Source organism: Platalea leucorodia, assembly GCF_965183815.1.
Source record: "Platalea leucorodia genome assembly, chromosome: 4".
Lineage (NCBI taxonomy): Eukaryota > Metazoa > Chordata > Aves > Pelecaniformes > Threskiornithidae > Platalea > Platalea leucorodia.
In genome coordinates, this window is record NC_138826.1 from 38,445,502 (window position 1) to 38,460,264 (window position 14,763).

Genomic DNA, 14,763 nt, shown 5'->3' on the forward strand with positions numbered 1-14,763 from the left:
TGCAGTGCTTGCCGCCAGCGTCCCCACTCACCCCAAACCTTAACACCCGTCTCTGTCAAAGCGGTCGTTCATATCGACACTCCTTTCCTTCACAGAGCACTCTCCACTCGGGAAAAACGGAAATCATTTCTCTCCATTCCTAAGGGAGGGAGCGGTAGGTGCACGGGTAAGCAAGAAGATAGTAGGATTTGAAAAGGAATTTTTTTTAAAAGGGAAGGGGGCAAGACACATTTATTTCTGTAGAATGAAGTCTTTGCAAACATGAAGAAAACAAACGAAATGCAAGGATGTGCCGGTCCCATCAGCAGCCCTGGAAGTCAAACCCTTACACAAAACAGCCAAAGGAAGAGTCTTTCAAATACTTGTTTATATTATCTCTGCACACCACAACCTGTTTTTCTTACAAAACATATGTACTTCAAAGCAAAAATTAGTTAAAGCGACAAACCCTCCCCCCAGCCCCTCTTGCCTCGCACAGCCTCAGGCACATCGGACCAGAAAGACAATCGGAAAGTCCCAGAAGACACGGCCCAGGCCAAGGGCCCTCCATTTGTACACTGCTAAAAGTGAAGCAAAACCCTTGTACCAAAGCACTTTGTATTCCCTTGGCTTTTTTAAGACCTACCACCTCTCGTGTGTCCGAGCGTGTGTGTGTTTCCTAGGGAGAACGCTGCTAGAACTATTGATTTTTGGTAATGTAGCTGTACTTTCTGAGAGTAAACATGCTACAAGATTTAGAGGACAACCACAGACATTTTTTTCTGCTCTTGTTTCAAGCCAGCTTCTCACCAATGCTTCTTTGCTCCCTGAGGCTTCCCACGACAGAAGCCACTGGACGCCAGGCGTGGAGATCACAGCCAAGCCACGGTACGGCCAAGATCTGCCTCGGGCAGTGGGGAGGAAGGCCCCTCAAACATCATCCTCTGAGACCCCCAAAACACTGGGAGCCGGCTTCCTGTCACAAAAGCGTTCTGCGCTCAAGTCCCCGGGGGCTTGGGAAGAGATTTCAGAAGGCCAAGCCTCTGCTTTCGACTTTGGCTTCTATTTATCTTGGGGAGAAGCCAAGCGGAGCCGAAGAAAGATATTTATATCTCCCCCCTCTCCCCAGCCACCACGGAAACGCTCTGGTTTCGGAGGAGGCCTGTAGCACAGCTGATGAAATGCCTCCTATAAAAGCATTTTAGCATTTTTTATTGCGGGCGAGGAAAGAAGATACCTGGAGGTTGTTACGCTTCATGCCCAAATGCTGATAACCCCAAGACTTGCCTAGTCCCCCTCCTATCCCTTCCCATGGGTGCCAAGGGCCCACCTTTCCGCTAAAAGGCTGCAGGGGGCACGAGGAGGCGCGGATCAGGAGCAGCTAGGAGGGAGGCGGGGGGAGGAAAAACGCAATCGCCCGCACGGTTACCGAAAGCCGTGTCATTTGATTGGAGTGGTACGTGAGGCTCAGCAAAAGCGCAGTAATTCTATAAATCCAAACACGCTGAAGGATTTACGTCCTCGCGGCCTAAAGAATAAATAAGAGGTTGGGGGTTGGGATTTTTTTTTAAATATTATAAATGAAAATGAACCTGATGGAGGTAAAGGTCAGCTTATGAAGTCAACACCATGCACGCCGTGCAAGCTACTAACTCCCATCAAGGGAATAGCACTTACCGGACTAAGTGCCCTCTGTCTCCCTGCTGCCTTCCCAAATTAAATTAGAACTGAATAAGGAAAGAGCATTGTTAACTTTTAACCCCAGACCCAGCACCTCTAAGCAAACGTGCCAGAGATGTGGCCTGCCTTTCAAACCACAGCCAAAGGCTCAGCGAGGATGCCTAGAAGGACACAGCATCTCCCATGGGGAGGAAGCGGGTGCCTAGAGAGCGGCACAACATCCTCCCGGGAGCGGCATCCTGGGACCTGCAGGGGATGGCAGGGATGGCAGCCACGCCGCCCTCCCCGAAAGCCACGAGCCCCTGAGAGAGGGAGCGTACTGGTCCATGGATAACCTGTATTTCACATGTCAGCCTGCAAACTACCGTAGGCCCACGTGTGCAAGCGCTCCTCCTTCTCCCTCGGCCTTCTGGAGGGCCGGGTCCAAGGACACAACTGCGCAGGTAACAATGAAAGGTGGGCAGCCCTGCGGTAACTCCCAGAAAGCAAGCTTTTCTCCATTTCTCCCCCAAAGTCACTTATTCTGAGCCAGCAAAAGCCAGCAGCATGCCTGTCATTTTTAACACCCCAATTTCTCGCATTTAAGACAATTCCGTTCAGATGTTGGAAACCCTTCTTCCTCCGAGGTCCGTTCCCCTCTATTACCCACAAATTACACAGCAGGGCTCCCTTGGGGTGCGACAATCATTTTCTGAAGGAAGACAGAGGCTGAAGACTTGTTTTGGGAAAGAAAGAATCACACATCAAACCGCTTGCTCCTTGCAAACCTGAGCCAAAAATGCTAGTACAAATGTCAGCCCCCAAACCACAACAACTTCCTTATCAAAGGCAGAGCAACATATCAAAACTAGGATGTCTCTTTTCTGCATTTTTCCCCCTTTTGCCTAAGCCTGTAAAGTAGGTTTTACCAAAACACTGTAGAAACAAATGCAAAGGAAGACGATTCCTCGATGAAGCAGTTAAAACCTGTGTCTAAATGATGTTGTGTTCCCCAGCGCGGGTATTTGTCAAGCAGCCATCCTCGGGGGCTCGCTTCCTGCAGACAACCCTCCCAGAATGAGACAGCACCTTTGTGTTCAAACCTGGAAACAACAGCAATAAATCACGGCACTAATCCACGTAAGGACAGCAGCGGTGCGTTTCAGCACCGGTTATGAAGAGCGGAGATGCCAACACAAACTGGTGCTTTTAAATCACCTGTCACAGGCTCAACAAGCATGAGAAATATTAATGGATTCGCCTGGAGAGGCACTGGGCAGCAGGAGGACAAAATAAGTCCAGACAAGGGAAGGGAGTAAGAGGTATTTAAAACTTCCTTCACGTAATCTCTGGCTTGCCCTCACACTGCCTGGCCTGGATTTTGCTGCTACCATCAGGATTATTGATCAGTTTTTAAAGCCTTACGTCGTCTACGGTAGTCAGCCAAAAAGGAACCCATCCTGAATCAATAAAAAGTCCAAGCAGCTCTGCCGAGAGCCTCGGTGCTCAGAAATGCCGAGGGAACAACGATTCACTGCAACGCCTTGCAATTAAAAACTACCACCAAAGAACAGCATTATCACAGGATAAAATGTATACACACACACACCCCCTGCCCCAGTCTGGAGGGAGCTCGCTTTGTTGTGAACTCCAGCCACAGAAAGCAGTGCCTTAGGGTAGGGGTATTATAGATTAACAGTACAAAACTGTCCCCGGTGAATCAGCACTGCGGGCGAGCAGAGGCATGTAATGTCATTAGCCTGTGACCAATCAGCCTAAGAAACCCAGCTGCCCTTGGCTGGGAGCTGAGGGGGGTCCTGTTTTTCATATCTGGAACAAGCACAGAAATTAGCAACTTTTGAGATGCGGGAAGGAAGAGGCTCGCAGCTCCGGGAACCCACGGCTGAGGACAAGCTCACTGTCATTCCTGCTGCGCAGTCCACGCTGAGGACGGGATGCCAGCAATCCCTTCTCGTCTGTTTCGCCTGGGTTGAAGGTGTTTATCCACCAAAAGATCCCTTCCAGGAAGGCATGCAAACAGGCTGAGTGCCACTCGTCTCTGCCTCCATGGGAGACCATGCGCAGGAGGATCGTTTTGACAGGCAACCCGGTGCTGTGGCCATGCAAGATCACACCGGGAATCAGGGTCCAGCAGCAGACAGCAGCGCGGAAAGAGCTCAAACCAGGAGATTAAACTCAAGCTTCAGAGGAGCCGCAGGCTTTACAGCTTCATCTGCTCTGCACACAGTGACAACAGTCACCAGCTCGCCCGGTGGCAGCCGCTACCCCCAGCGTGTCCTGATCGGGAGCAGCGGTGAAGGAAGGAACGAACTCGGAAAGCCAGGAGGGACGGGAGGTTGCTTTCTGTGGGAAATCGGCATGCTACGGTGCTGTTATCCCCTTCGGGGAAGGGAAGAAGCAAACAAAATCCCAGGCACTCGCTGACAAGCATGGAGAAAAATTAAGCGGCGTTTCTGAAGAGGTGCCTCAACACGGAGCAATGAAACCTGTTTGTTTTCAGACCCTCCGCACCCTGCCCCGGATACTCCAGTGGTACTCGCAGCAGAGCACAACCCCAACACCCCAAACCCTTCTTGCACTATCTTACGCTACAAGGGAGGGGAGCGACCCAGACAGGATCAGACCACGGGCTGCAACTTGCCCAAATAAACATCAGGCTATTTATCCATCTCATAAGGGATGCGACATTTGAATTAACGCTTGTATAACGCGTCCACAGCTTGGGATGGAAAACACTGCAGAGAGCAGTCGCTCTTCCAAATCATCTGGCTAAAGCACAACTGTGGTACCCATGCCAGCTACAGCAGGGAAGGCGCCTTCGGCAAACTGCTGTGTTACAGAGCTGATACCAGCATTAAGCAAAAAGGTTTGACAGAGGAAAAGTTACTGATGGCAAAAAACATGGATAGATTAAAAATTAAAAAAAAAAAAAAAAAATTTTAGAAATGTGAAAGTAACACTCAGAAACACTGACGGACTCTATGAAGAGTCCACTGAACTCCAGCAAACTCTATCCATCGGAGCTCTGCTGCTTAACCTCCTTTGCTGTACGAACCACAGCCTCCAATCGTGCTTTTGGGATCCCACCTACCTGCTTAACGCACCTTGCTCCTGTGACCTCCCGCGCAGACCTGTCAGGGCCTCTCAGGTCTGAGCAGCACCTCTGTCGCTCCTCAGCAGGCTGACTTGTGAACGCAGTTCAGCAATGGAAAGCTGTTGGTAAAAGAGGGACCTCAAGGGCCAGCCTGCCTGTGCCCCGTTTTGGCTTTGCGGATTTATGCTACCAGCACCTCCCTGTTGACAACCCCAAAGGTCTACAGAAGGCTGTTACCTCCACAGCATGGAAGGGCAGAAGCTGCCCCAGTTCCCAGGCTGCAGTATGTGCTGGCAGAGCTCCTTCTTCCTCATCCTGTGAAATGCACCAAAACCCTTTCCGTTTGCGACCTAAACTCCCCCAAATTACGACAGACAAACCCCAAACCAAATCCCCTGGTGGGTCCCAGAGGATGAGACACAACTGGGCAACGTGTCAAGATCTGGGGAGTTTGTTCAATTAGTAGATTTTTTTTTCTTCTATTTTCAACTTTCAAAATATGCTTTCTGAAACAGTTTGGTGCCAAAAAGAAATATCTGATTCCTGTATTATTCACTCTGGACACCACTCCGCCAATGATTATCTGTCAGAGGTTTAATGGTGTTTGGAAGCTTGCCAGCAATAATGCACGAGATATGTAGGAAAAGCAGGTAGACAGGCACTCATCCAGAGAGGTGGCTCTTCCTGGCGTTCCCCACCTCCTCTCCAAATTAGCAACTGCTTCCTTTTCATGGCTTCTTAAAGGACCGCTGACCGGGCATCCCACACCTTCCATTACTGCATGCGTGTTACAGGGTTAAGACATCGTGCAGAGTCACAAGGCAAGGGTGGAAGCGAGGGCTAGGAAGGGCAGAAAGGGAAGGCAGTTGTCATCCGGGCTGTCACCACAACCACGCTGCCTGCACCAAGGCCTCCAAGCATCAGCCACAAAGCTCAGCGGGCGTATGCGGATCGTTGCTTTTGTTCTGCGAGTGTGCAGCTGGCTCTGGAGTGTCTCTCCGTCACCAATATAGCATCGAGTCCTTCCACCCAGATAACGCGAGGAACAGCCCTTCCCCTCTCGTTTTCTTTCAGCCTCTGGCAGGTTTTAAAAGGTGGCAGCAGAGGCCCTTTCACCTCATTTCCCTTAGGAAGAATAAAGCATGCAGACTTGAGGAGGGAGAAAATCTGGTCGTAAAAGTCCCAGCGGCCTATCTTTTGGGGGCACAGCTGATCTGTGTCATAAGCAAAGCACTAACTCCTTTATCGTTCACTTTCAGCTTGCTACTACTCGAGTCATTTATATCCGCAAGCTTTGCCATGAACCACCAAGACCTGAAATTACAAACAAGCGAGCATCTTAGGTTAGCACGAGCCCAACACGGGATGCAAGTCAGGGGTATCTCCTCATGACACAGGAAAAGCCCTTCTGATTCAATCGCTGGTGCTGTCCCTTGGAAAGCAATAACAATATAACCATCTCTATCTGGAAAAGCACCAAAGTAAGAGCAAAAAGCACGTATGGAGTTCAGGGAGAAAGATCCTAGGCATATACGATGGGAGGTTTCTCTTTTATATTTTTATTTTACTGAGCCAAAGTAAATGGCACATAAATGCCAAGAAGCTTTTGGTACATTTGCAAATGCAATCTCATGGGTGTTTTGTATATATTTCACGCAGTAATCATAAAGCGACAAGCTGAAGAAAGGACCGAAAGAGGTTATCGGCTCCACTGTCCTCTCCTTCCCCAAGGCAGGAGGAGCTCATTGCTGGCAGATCCTGGACTAACGTCTCTGCTCCCTCCAAAGAACCGAGACCCGCGTTTCTCCTGCTCCTCTAGGGCAGTGCTTCATCATCCTTCCCATTACAAAGATCTTTCTAACACCTACTTTGAAGGTCTTGCTACAATTTAAGCCCGTTATTTCTCACCCTACCATGGAGGATAGAGTATCCACTACTGGCAAAAGCTTTTGCATGCTTAAAGAGTTCTTCCTATGTGTTGACCTCCTCCTTACCTTTACTAGTCTCAAAACAACTCTAAGTCTTTCAGTCTCAGCTCGCAGACATTTTCGATTGTTGCCTTCTAGGCACCCACCCATGGCGCCCAAAACTGGACAATCACTTCAGCTGAGGGCCGAGTGCTAAGCGTAGTCAGAGGTTTACTTTACAGACATGTGCCTCTCTTATTTCCACAGACCCACTCAGCTGGCTTGTGCTCCGGAGCCGTCCCCCATAACCCAAACCCCGTTCTGTGGGGCTGGTATCGAGGCAGTTCTCCCTCCTGCACCGATGCCACCGCTCCCTCCTGGACCTGCCCTTGCTCGCAGCAGCCCATTTGTTTCTGCCCGATTTCTCAAGATCATTTGGAGCTCTGTTCCCGCCTACTAACGTGTGCAGTTTTCCTGCCTCTCCCCAGCTGGGTTTCATCTGCAGACCTAAGAGGAGCATGCTTCATACCGTCCATAAGACCCTCCTGACCTCCACGGGTGGGAAGGGTACGAGGTTTCCAGATGAGCTCTGCGAACGTGGCAGCAGCCGATCCTTCTCCTCTGACTGCTGCCATGTGAAACCTCAGCTCTTCGTAAAACTGGAGCAAAGCCACCTCAGCTGCCAGCGGGTGATGCAGCAGTGAGGAGGGTGACATTCAGCAACAGTCTACATTAATCTGTCAGGCCTGATTTCTTGCAAATAAAACTATTTGGGGCCAGATGCAAGCCTTTGTTCAGCTGAGATCCTCTCCCTCCAGGGGCCCCCTCCTTCACAAGCCAAATCTAGAGATGCTCCCGCCACTGCCATACTGCAAAACCTTTGCTTTAGCTCAGGGTTTTGGGTCCGTTCCCCCCCTCGCCACAAATCCATGAAAATTCATGCGCTTGAGGAAATCAAACCCTAGTTGCTATGGTGAAAGGCATTCTGCAAACTAAGAAACAAATACAAGTGGGACATTTGGAGGTTACCGGATTTTTGCACATCTTTCAGACACGAATAAAAAAAACCTCCAGCACATTAAAGGCTCTGCTAACTTCCCAGACCCTGCTACGCCTCAAACATGAGGGATTTACAGTACAACTTGTTTAAGGAAATTAACAACCAAGCGCTGCGTTTCTCCAAAGAAGCCTCATCCCCGTGGCTCCTAACACTGCCTATTATAGCAAAGGCAGCAACAGTCTTTAAGAGCTGGGCTTCGGCTTTGCTGCAGAGATGCCAGGAGGCTTGAGACACACCCGGGAATACTAGGACAAGGAGCTCCCATCAATGTGACCTACTCGCTACACTCACCAAACACTAAGAGGAGGAGCTCAGCTACGGAGCCAGTAAATTAATTCGGACAGAGCCAGGAAATTATCTGGCAGAAGGGTCGCGGCACCTTTGGGATGATCTGCCTACTTTTGCTAATCAATGTGTTCTTTCTTTTTTTTTGCACTTAATGTGCTGGGTCCCTGTCTTCTATTAAGGTGCCGCTGTAATTCAACCCCTGCCAGCTCCACCGAGAAAAATTGTCCTCTTAAGATCAAAGAGGTGATGCTGTCTCGGCTGGCTGGTGGCACAACAGCAGTCTCGGAGAAATGAGGAGGCGGGATGCTCGCTGGGTGGGAGGCAGAGGCACCCACAGCACGACCCGCAAAGGCAGAGGCACCCAGAGCACCTCCAAAACGGCTGAGCTGCTGGGCTGGAGGGGACAGCGGCGGTGCCGGGGGGCACAGAGCAGCACACCGCTTTGCTCTCCTATGGCACACCGCAGGCAGCCTTGCCCAGAAGAGGCAAGGGGATTCAGAAACTTTATAACCCTCTCAGCAAATCCTCCCTCTTGCAGCACTCACAGTTCCTGCTAAAACTAAGTCAGAGAGGTGCTGCACACCTCTGGAAAAAAAGAGGCTTCTCCCCTTTACGGTAAGGTCACCAAATGGACCTCTGTCACACGCGGGCAAGTTAGCACAAACCTTCTGCACTTCCTGCACTGCGTTCTCCTCAGTGCGGCGTCTCAGCCTTCTCTCAACACCTCCAACGCCGCCTCGTCGCTCTGCTCCAAGGCCCAAACACTCCAACAAAGATATTTTCCCTCTATTGTCTAGTCTGATTTTTCAAATGCCACTTCAGATTCCCGTTTCACCAAATGCAAATAATGTGAATAAGCCTTTTTTTTCCTGAAGAATATCATTCGTAGGAAAGCATTTTCATGGCAACCCCAATTTAATCTCCTTTTTTCCCCAAGATCATACAAACGTTGATCTCCAGTCTCATCTGCTCAACTGTCACATCCTCCCATCCCACTGTTGCTCTAATTGTGCACTGCTGAGCCCCCTCGATCGTTTCAGTATCCCTCGATAATGGCAGGATCAGAACTGAAGGCAAAAATCCTCTCCTCTGCAAAGCGGCATTACAGCCTTTCATTTCTGCTTTTGATTCTTCTGCAAAACCGAGGCGAGGAAAGCACTGGCTTATTTCTGATACAGTGATGTTGCACCACAATCTCTTATTCAGTCTGTTCTCACCCCAGTGGATTTTTGTTTGGTATTTTTAACTCTAAACTTTCCAAGCAGCCACCTCCCGTTAGGTACTTGTTCCAGTTGCCAGTCCTACTTCGGATATACACTTTTATCACCTCACTGAGGATAACAAGATGTTCTTACCTTTTCTGAACACCGGGCAGTCTTGATCTCACCTAATGCGAGTTCTTTGGCCCTTTGATTTCACCTCAGCTTAAAAATACACCAGGAAAAGACTCGGCCTCCTTAAATTCACTAACAAAAGTTACACAGAAAAGGCCTAGGTACCGATGGCTGCAGAACACGAGAAGCACTCCTCATCTGCAAGCAGAGCTGGTAATGGTGGCTCTACACAGGGGCAGATATTAATTTGTTTAGTGCTTGGTGGGTTTGGGGTATTTTGAGGGGCTAGGGGGCTTATCCAGGACAGGATTTTTCTTTTACATTGTATCTCTCTATACAGCACTGCATCAAATGTCTTAAACTGAACTACTACACACCACAGGCACTGCACTATTCTCACCCAGCAAGATAAAAATGATCACAGAAACACTACCAGATTTGTTTGCTATGATCGGCTCCCCACTAGCCTCAGTATATCTGTCAGTAAATGCACTTTCCCCCTGCTCCAAGCGAAAGCAGATATAGTCCCATAATTTAATACCCTGTATGCAGGCTTCAAAAGAGAAGCCTCATCGAATTACACCTTGTCCGACCTAGAAGCCCTCCCAGAGCAGTTCTGCAGCCTGGATGCTCTGCTTCCGCTGCTGGACCAGGGCATGGCAGCATGTGTCACTGCCTCGACTGATCTAGTTCCCAGTCTTGCATCCCAGCTTAAAGTCTCCCCTAATGCCCTAAGACATAAGATGTGCAGCTTTCCGCTGTTGTACCTCAGTAGCTGTTCCCTCAATATTTAATTTTGTATGCTGTTAATGCACAGATCTGCGCCAAGCGGCGGGGTTCGTCTTTTTCTGTACTCAAAATTTGCTTCCCTCTTGTTTGAATGTGGCAAAGGCCACCCTTTTACTCCTCAGACCTCAAGTCAAAAATCATTCCATTTTAACCCAGTGAGAGTCCAGGTGGTTTTTCTTCCTACTGTAAGCCTTCCTGTCCTTTAAAAGTATAACAGAAAATTTTGGCCGGGTGGTACCTTTGCATTTCTTTGCATTTTTATTTATTCACCACAGCCTTAGTTTTTTCAGTAAGCAAAATAAATAAAAGCCCGGAGGCAGCCAAGCTTCGTCTCCGGAGATGCAGGCAGCTGCCCCAGCCGCCTCTGTGCCAGCACTGTGCCGCTTGGCCAGCTGCGACGCAGGGCACACAGCCACCGCCTGGGACATAGGAGGAGGCAAGGCAGGGGGGCTGCCAAACCACCATCTCCCCGGGGCCCGGCCGCCTGGCTGGCCTGACCCTTCTCTCACGGGGAAGGAGCTGCTGCTCTCCTTCAGCTGTGAATTGCTGCCCCCTCCCTCCACTCTCCAAGAGACAATTCACTTCATTCCCAACTGGAGCAAGAGTCCAGTACGTGACTCGCATGTTCAAAGGAGTCGATCAGCTAGCCGCTAGAAGAAATACATATTGCTCCATATGACGCGGTTCATAAAGCACCCCCAGCTTCTTGGGACTAGACTAGACAAGCACAAAGCTAAAGCATCTAACACTTTCATGAGAGACACAAATCACTCAGCTGTTGGGGCATACACTCCCTTGGGCTTTCAGCACCAGCTAGGCCAGGGAGCCTTTCTCATGGGTATTCTTCAAGACAGAAGTAATTTAAACTCCCAAATGCAACTCATCCTACAGGATCTATTTTCTGAGCAGTGTGGGAAGGTACCGGCCTGCACAACTATTTATTAGCACAAATAGGAGTGTATGTTTAACTCTGCGGAACGGGTAGAACAAAGGATTATTAAATAAAATTCCGATTAGTTCTGCTGAAAGCAAAATACCAGCTGGAGCCTGGGGTAACGCAGGCATGCTATCAGCAAACATGTGCTGCCAGCGCATCTGCACACACACACACCAGCTCTGACCACGGGGGGAGCCTCAGACTGGAAGAGCAGAACCAAGGTGTCCCCATGGTGCTCTGTGCTCTGACAGCTCCGGTCCTGCCCTCCGCTAGGCAAAGCATTTGGCCCGACAGCGCCGGTCGTAGCTGCACAATGGGAACGAGAGTGACGGAACCCGAGTTTTCCGACTTGATGCCCTCCTACCAGTAGCCATGCTTTGTCAGCTTTCCAAGTGGGAACACTGCCACTCAGCTATTGCAGAGTCCCACCGCCTGGAAACACGTGCACGGCACATCGCTCTACCTACAAGGGGACGGTGCCTGCAAGCCAGCCTGCCTTACTGCAGCCATATTCATTAACAGCCCGTCGTTTAGATCCTATTGCAAAAGTTAATGAAGCCACTTTGTGAGAGGGCAGCCTCCCTGAGCAGGAGATAAATAATGTATATAAAAGGGGGCTGGGAGGGAACTGGCACATCCTTGCAAGGTCATGCTAGAATGCATCAGTGGCTGGCTGAGGCTGGGCTCCTCTGGTAAGAAGCCTGGAGCTATTTATGACTCATGTAATTAATTAATGCCAATGGGCGTTCTGCTGCAGGCACGTGGGAGACCAAAGGGAAATACGAAGCGAGCAGGTTAGGAAATGTAGTGGAGGTGGGGGAGAAGGATGACATTTCTTGCGGTAAGACATGCTTTGAAGTAATTATCAACAGTCCAAACAGCCAGCAGCTCTTTTGGCTACATCAGTACAAAATCAATTAGGAGCTTTAAAAATGCATCGGCTCATATTTCAGAGAGCAGCAAGGATAAGAAGTAGCCATCTGAGGTAGGGCAGTTGCATTTCTCAGCACCTCACACCACCAGACCCACAGATCCTCAGACCCCCACAGCGCGGTCCACAAATGGTGTGACCAGTAGAGGGAGCATCGTTAATGCCTTCCAAATCGTAAATGTTTTTGGCTGAAGAGCATTAAGGAAGACTGATGGTTTGATTTTACGTCTCTCTGAAGTCTGAGGACAAGTTTAACAGAGGCAAGAGAAAGGAGCAAAGAGCAAAGCGAAGCGTGGGCATACGCCTTGCAAGCTGAGTCCCTGCAGGCACTCAGGGCTCCCGACACATACCACCTTCCCTTTCTGGAGCCTAGCTCTCAGACACCGGGAGCGAACCAAAACTTGCAGGTCACATGAAGAAAGGGAACACGACTGTAGCTTTCCTGCTTCAGTTTGCAATACTGCAGTCTCACACCGAACACTCAACATGTGGCGATGCTGAGTCATGACACCGCGCTTGCACAGACTCGTTTGAGGACAATGACAGCTTAACCTAATTTTGTCCCTTTGTTTGTCCTCTGCACAAAGGAGATCAATCAGTTCCACTCCTTGCCTTCAGATCCCCATGCATCCAGTGCCTAATACATTATACAGCAAAACTGTAAACATAAATAAAACACAGCCTTTCCCTCCTCTGGTGCCCTAAAGTCCTTCTGGGCTGTCCAACTCCCATCCAGTCTGCATCCTCTCTCATGTCTCTTTGTTGCCAGAATATCTTCTGTCAGTTCCCAAATGTATTCATGCATTGTCTCATCTCCCTCTTATCATAGCTGCCTGCAACAAATCCCCTCGCACAATGAGGATTGCAAATTTGCTTACAACCCAGTGTTGTTTTCCATTTCTACTTCTCTGCGCTTGTCTTTTCTCTCTGGACGCTTGCAGGGGCCAAGCACCACAGCTTCAGTCTGAGACTGCCATCTGGATGAGCAGCAGAGGCTGCCTGCAGTCTCAACCCTGGCGGGCAAAGCCTGGGAGGCTGCAGGATGCTCCCCTTCGAGCCTTACCCACCTCCGCGGTCTGGGGGATCTTGCTTCCTACCCTCTGATCACTGCCAAAGCCCTCAGATCCTGCTGGTGGGACTCCCTACCGCTATCTGTTATTTTTCTGGAGCAAAACCGTGCAAATCAATAGCAGGGATTAAAAAAACAGGAGAAAAGAGTAAGTGCAATGGCAGTTGGTTTTAGTTTCATAAATATATATGAGTGAGTAGAACAAGAGCAACAAAGTACTCCTTTCTGGTGGGCTGAGAATCGACACGAGCCTGAGTCTCCAGGGTAAAACACGAGCGAAGTAAACAACAACATGAACACCCACTTAGCATTCGTGCTACATACTCCTGATCTGAGCCTCACCAGCTTTAAGAACGCTTCTGTTAAATACTGTAATGCTCCCAATTACGAGTGATCTGGATTATTTATTTTCTAAACAGATTTCCCCCCCCCCCCCCCGGAGATCCCATAAGCCTAAGACAAAAGCAGTCTTGAAGAGGTGTTTCAACCTCTTTTGGCTATACAATATCCGCAGCTGGCTTGATTTCCCTAACTGTTTCATACTGACCTTGAGGATATTTCGGCCATTAAACGACTCCCGTTCCTTGAAAGATGATTTACCAATCATTGTATTGTTTCGCTCTTCAGCTGTAAAGAGAAAAGCCACCACCAGAATGAGCTTCAGATGGGAGAACTGTGCGTGCCGTACTTCACCCCCCACTCTCTCCCTCCCCAAAGTCAGCTGCCAGCTAATAAACCATCTTTGCCCAGTTCTTAGTGCAAAAACACTTCCACTTTGGTTTTAAAGAGAACAAGGCTGAATACACAGGAATTGGTGCCTTTATCGGGATCACCTACGTTACCTGGAGGAAAGACCCTAAATCATAGCTACTGCTAGGGTGATTCTGTAGGGCTGACGGCTCAGTGCAACACATCTGCTTCTCTCTGGCTGATTTTAATCCTACATTCTGCCAGGGTGAGAGCCAGCACCATGAGCGCTTGCATCGCCTGGAACAGTACCAAATACCAGACTAAGCATGCGAGCACAATGCCAGGCAGAATCCGGACAGCACCCATACAAACCTCTGCTGCCTGCTCCAGGAAGCACATACAGGTGGTGTGTATGCTTCTGCGGGGTGGGCACGCAGCCACACACACAGACATTAAGAATAGCAACCTAGGCCTATAGCAACTGCCAAATGCCTACGTCTTAGATCCATTTCCCCGGAGCATGTCTGGATTTTTATATAATCCCCAAGTACATGATCTGTTCTTTCCACAGGACCTCTGCCTCACTCAGTGAACACATTCAATATTGCTTTTTCATCTCCAGCATTAACTATGAAGTCCCACTCACACCTAGCACGCTATTCAAATCCTGTATTGAATATAAAGCAACTTCTATGGCTATCTGAGTAATGCTCTCAACCATTGTGTCTGAATGCCTCACATGCCTCATGGGGTTGTTCAGAATACAGACTCGTAACGCCAGACGCAGCTCCCCGTGTGCCTCCCCTAACAGAGAGCCACATCAGCACTTTGGGCTTACATGTTCACCGATTTTCAGGGCTCAGTTTGAGAGAGCTAAGCCCCATCTTTTCAGGGTTTCTACTGCCTGAGTATGCTTATCTGACTTTAGTAGCAGTCATCCCCAAATCCTGCGGCTGGGTGCACAGAAAACCGTAACACAAACCATCTGCTGTTATCACTGTCCAT

General features: G+C 49.4%; 1 protein-coding gene across 9 annotated transcripts in view; it reads right to left on the reverse strand.

Annotated features, from left to right (window-relative positions):
* ASCC1 (activating signal cointegrator 1 complex subunit 1) overlaps positions 1–14,763 on the reverse strand; it is a 38,888-nt gene that overhangs the window by 3,323 nt on the left and 20,802 nt on the right. For 2 of the 9 annotated variants that reach the window (XM_082309504.1, XM_082309503.1), the window contains 2 exons: positions 13,616–13,695; positions 5,212–5,878 (listed from right to left, as the gene is read on the reverse strand). In XM_082309504.1, the coding sequence (XP_082165630.1) occupies positions 5,687–5,878; positions 13,616–13,695 (272 nt within the window). In that variant the 3' untranslated portion in view covers positions 5,212–5,686. The other 7 variants (XM_082309508.1, XR_014227913.1, XM_082309510.1 and 4 more) reach the window with 7 other exon arrangements.